The sequence below is a fragment of the Monoraphidium neglectum genome (genome assembly GCF_000611645.1).
Source record: "Monoraphidium neglectum strain SAG 48.87 unplaced genomic scaffold scaffold01567, whole genome shotgun sequence".
In the NCBI taxonomy this organism is placed as follows: Eukaryota; Viridiplantae; Chlorophyta; class Chlorophyceae; order Sphaeropleales; family Selenastraceae; genus Monoraphidium; species Monoraphidium neglectum.
The window spans coordinates 654-4,049 of record NW_014012061.1 but is presented as its reverse complement, the minus strand read 5'-3'; the positions used below and the strand labels follow the sequence as shown (position 1 = coordinate 4,049).

The 3,396-nt window shown below is 65.3% G+C and overlaps 1 protein-coding gene across 1 annotated transcript; it reads right to left on the bottom strand.

Annotated features, from left to right (window-relative positions):
* Positions 1 to 2,111: 2,111 nt before the first annotated feature.
* Positions 2,112 to 3,005, bottom strand: MNEG_8320 (hypothetical protein; the record flags this gene model as incomplete). The annotated part of the gene is made up of 1 exon (XM_014043203.1): positions 2,112 to 3,005. The coding sequence occupies one exon, from the start codon at positions 3,003 to 3,005 to the stop codon at positions 2,112 to 2,114; it is 894 nt and encodes a 297-aa protein (XP_013898657.1).
* Positions 3,006 to 3,396: the final 391 nt, after the last annotated feature.

Genomic DNA, 3,396 nt, shown 5'->3' with positions numbered 1-3,396 from the left:
ATATGAAGTACGTGCGATGGCACACTGGCGATGCATTGATAAGCCAAATCATCAAGACCTGCCACATGGCACGCTGCCAAGCACTGCTATACCCCCCGTTGATGCGCAGCCCTGCTGCTAAAACATACCTGCTGTGCTGGGTACCAGCGCTGAGAGGGCGTCCAGCACGTCGACAAGGGAGGTAGCCGACCACTGCCCCTGATGCTGGTCGGAGTCATCAACATGGGCTGACGTGCCAGGCGCGCCAGAGGTGTCACCGTGACTGCTGACAAGGCCAGAGATTGCAGGGTTGTGCGCTGCGTCCTCTGCGTCTCTGGCTGGCGCCGCCTCCCGACCTGCTGCTGGGCTGTAGCGGCGGACCTGCCAGGCGCCGCGCCGCGAACGGGAGTCGCGCAGGAACGAGTCGACCAGCGCCGCCAACAGCTGCTTTGCTTGCCCCCAGTCCAGGTTGCCCCGGGGAGCCAGCTGCTCAAGCCCGCGCAGCCATGCAGCGACACAGCCTGGTGGCATGCTGCCAGCGCAGAAGCAGGCAAGGCCGCTGCTGTATAGCTGCAGAAACAAGTCGTCCGTGCCGCTGCAGCCCAGGGACGGCAGAGAGTTTGCCAGTCGTGCCACAAACTAAGGGCGTGCCGCCAGAAGTTGTTGCATGGCCAGGATTGAAGATGACGAAGGGGCGGAGGATGGTGAGGCGGACAGGAGTTCAGCGGTCAGGAAGTGATATGCAACGCAACGCATGTGTCCCTGAGACTCGCTTTGTATGCATGCTGTTGTGATTGCAGCCGGTTGTGTTGTTTTGCATCAACCATTGACATATGATGGCAAAGGTCCCTTGAAAATTCTCACCGTGCCGCCGCGAGCCGCATCCACCCGCAGCAGCTGCTTCCGGATTGTTGCCACCAGCACCTGCAGGGTCTTGCGTGGCGGGACAATACCCAACAGCGCCAGCGTGTGGCATGTCGTGGTGACCTGCTGCAGCGTACAGTCCTGTGCCACCAGCTCGACCTGCCGCAACACCAGCTGGCACACCCTGAGTGAAGAGAGAAGTGAGGCCATCCGCAATACATGCAAGGTGTTTGGACTTCGGCCGACGCACAGGCACCTGGGTTCAAAGTTGGAATAGTACAACAGCTGCTGCCCGTAACGCTCGCAGCAGCCCCCAATCGAAAAACGTGTATGCAGGACCCATACAGGTTGTGCTTGCTGCCTGACATTCTTGCGTGCCCAGCTCACTCTGGTGTGACGCTGTACGTTTGATTGGTGTGGAGGCGGGCCAGGGCCTTCAAAGCCAGCTGGAACAGGTACGCCTCTAGCCGATCGTCACGCAAGCACTGCAGCAGCAGCTTCGCGCACAATGGGGCCACGAACTCGCCATGGGCGCCCTCCGTGGCCCAGCTGCGGTGCGCCGCCAACGCCGCCAGGATGCTGACTTGGCGGCTTCGTGAAAGGCTGGACATACCAACACTGCCCTCGCTGCTGTCTGCAACTGCCGCCAGCGTGCCAATCAGTCTGTCCATGTAGCCGGGGGGCGGCGGCTGCACAGGCAGCGCCGCCAGGAGGTCCACCTCGACAGCGGCGCGCGGCAAAGACATGGGGTGCATGGGCGAGCTGGCTGCCGAGAGGGATTGGTAGATCCCCGCAACACCCTGCCAGCTCCAGGCGCCGTTCCGTTGTGACCACGCCCACACCAGGCCCATGCAGTCCCGGGGGCTCAGCAGCGCGGCGTATTCGCCAAGCGTTGGCAGGACGTTGCGGCTGCCCCGCTGCCACCGCAAGCCTATGCGCGCCGCAGCCGTCTGCATCACTAGGGCCAGGCGCGCGGCACGCGCGCCGGCGGGAGCGAAACCCTGCATGCCGTCATCCACTAACGCTCCAATCAGCGCAGCCAGCTGCGGCGTGCTGCGGCCACCTAGGGTTGTGTTGTGGGCAGAATGGGAGTGTCGGCCCCACCGCACCTCCGCAGCCCATCCAGGCGGGGCGTAAGCTGGGCGGCGGCAAATGCCTCGCGTGCTGGGCGCCGCTCTGGCGAAAATCCCAAGCCACCGAAGGCCTCCCTGCTGATGATAACGTCGGAATAAGTCACAAAGGGAACCACTGCCACACCCCCCTGCTGCCTACTCACCAAGGGGGGAGTCCTTGCCCAGCACAAGCCCGATGTCGGCAGCGCAGTTCACCAGGCTCGCCGCCGTGAGTGCGTCGACCTGCCCTGACGCCGCTGCTGTGCGCCCCAGGTGACGAAAGAATATCCAGACCTGGTCCGCCTCGGGCGGCGGCGCCGGGCGCTGCCCAGCCGCTGTTCCCGGTTGGCCGTGTCCATGGCGCCGCGCCACTGGCCCCTTCCTCTCCTCCTCCTCGCCCTCAACCGTCACCGCCTGCTCCGTGTCCTGCAGCACCTTTGCGCGCGACTGCTGCACCTCGACGGCCTGCAGCACCCTGAGGGGCCGCACCACCACGCGCGCGTCCCACCACGGGCGTCGCCAAGGGCTGCCGGCCGCCAGCTGCCGCCGCTGCTCCTCGGTCATGTCGTGCAGCGCCGCCACCGCCCATCGGCGCAGGGCCCTTGCAGTGGCGGCCGCGAGCGCACGGATGTGTGCTGGCTGCAGCTCGCCCTCCTCGTAGCCGCTGCTATTCATGATGCCATTGGAGAAGGCCTGGACCTGGCGCCAGTCGCCGCTGGCGACCGCCCCCTCTAAACGCTCCAGGAACGCAGCGCTGGGCGTGACACCCCCGTTGGAGGAAGCAAGAAAGCCGTGTGGCAGTGGCGGGCCCGTGGCCCTGGCCTTGCTGCCCTGCTGGTCTCTGTTGCCGCGGGATTGCTGCCACTGCTGCCGCTGCTGTTGTTGTTGCTGCTGCCGCTGTTCGCGTTGTTTGCCAGGCAACCCCTGCTGCCGCTGCTCGTTGTCCTCTCGTTGTCGCCCTGGAGCGGTGCCGTGCTGGCCGCGGCGGTTCAGCATCTTGGCGCTGGTGATCCGAGCGGAGCCGCCCTGGCTGCGCTCGGCTGGCGGCATGACGCTGCTGCTACCAGGGCCGCCGGTGGTCGGCGCGGGGCCCCCGCCGAGTGCCGCTGCAGCCACCGCTATTCTCGCAGACTGAGCGCGGCCGCTGCTGCTGCTGCTGCTGCTGCTGCTGCTGCTGCTGCTGCTGCTGCTGCTGCGCACCAGCAGGCTGCTCGTGCGCCGCTGGCAGCCGCAGCCAAGCAGCACGCAGCGCGGCGGCCTGCGCGCCAATGGTGGCGGCACAACAGCGCCTGCGTGCCTCATTTTGCGTACGCTGCCCTATTTATCCGGCCTGTGAGCATCAAAATTGCTCTGTCAAATACTCCATGCCTGCGCCTGAAGTGCGCCGCAGATATTGCTGGCTCTGCTCCAATTACAATACAATTGATCTCGCTGACGGTGC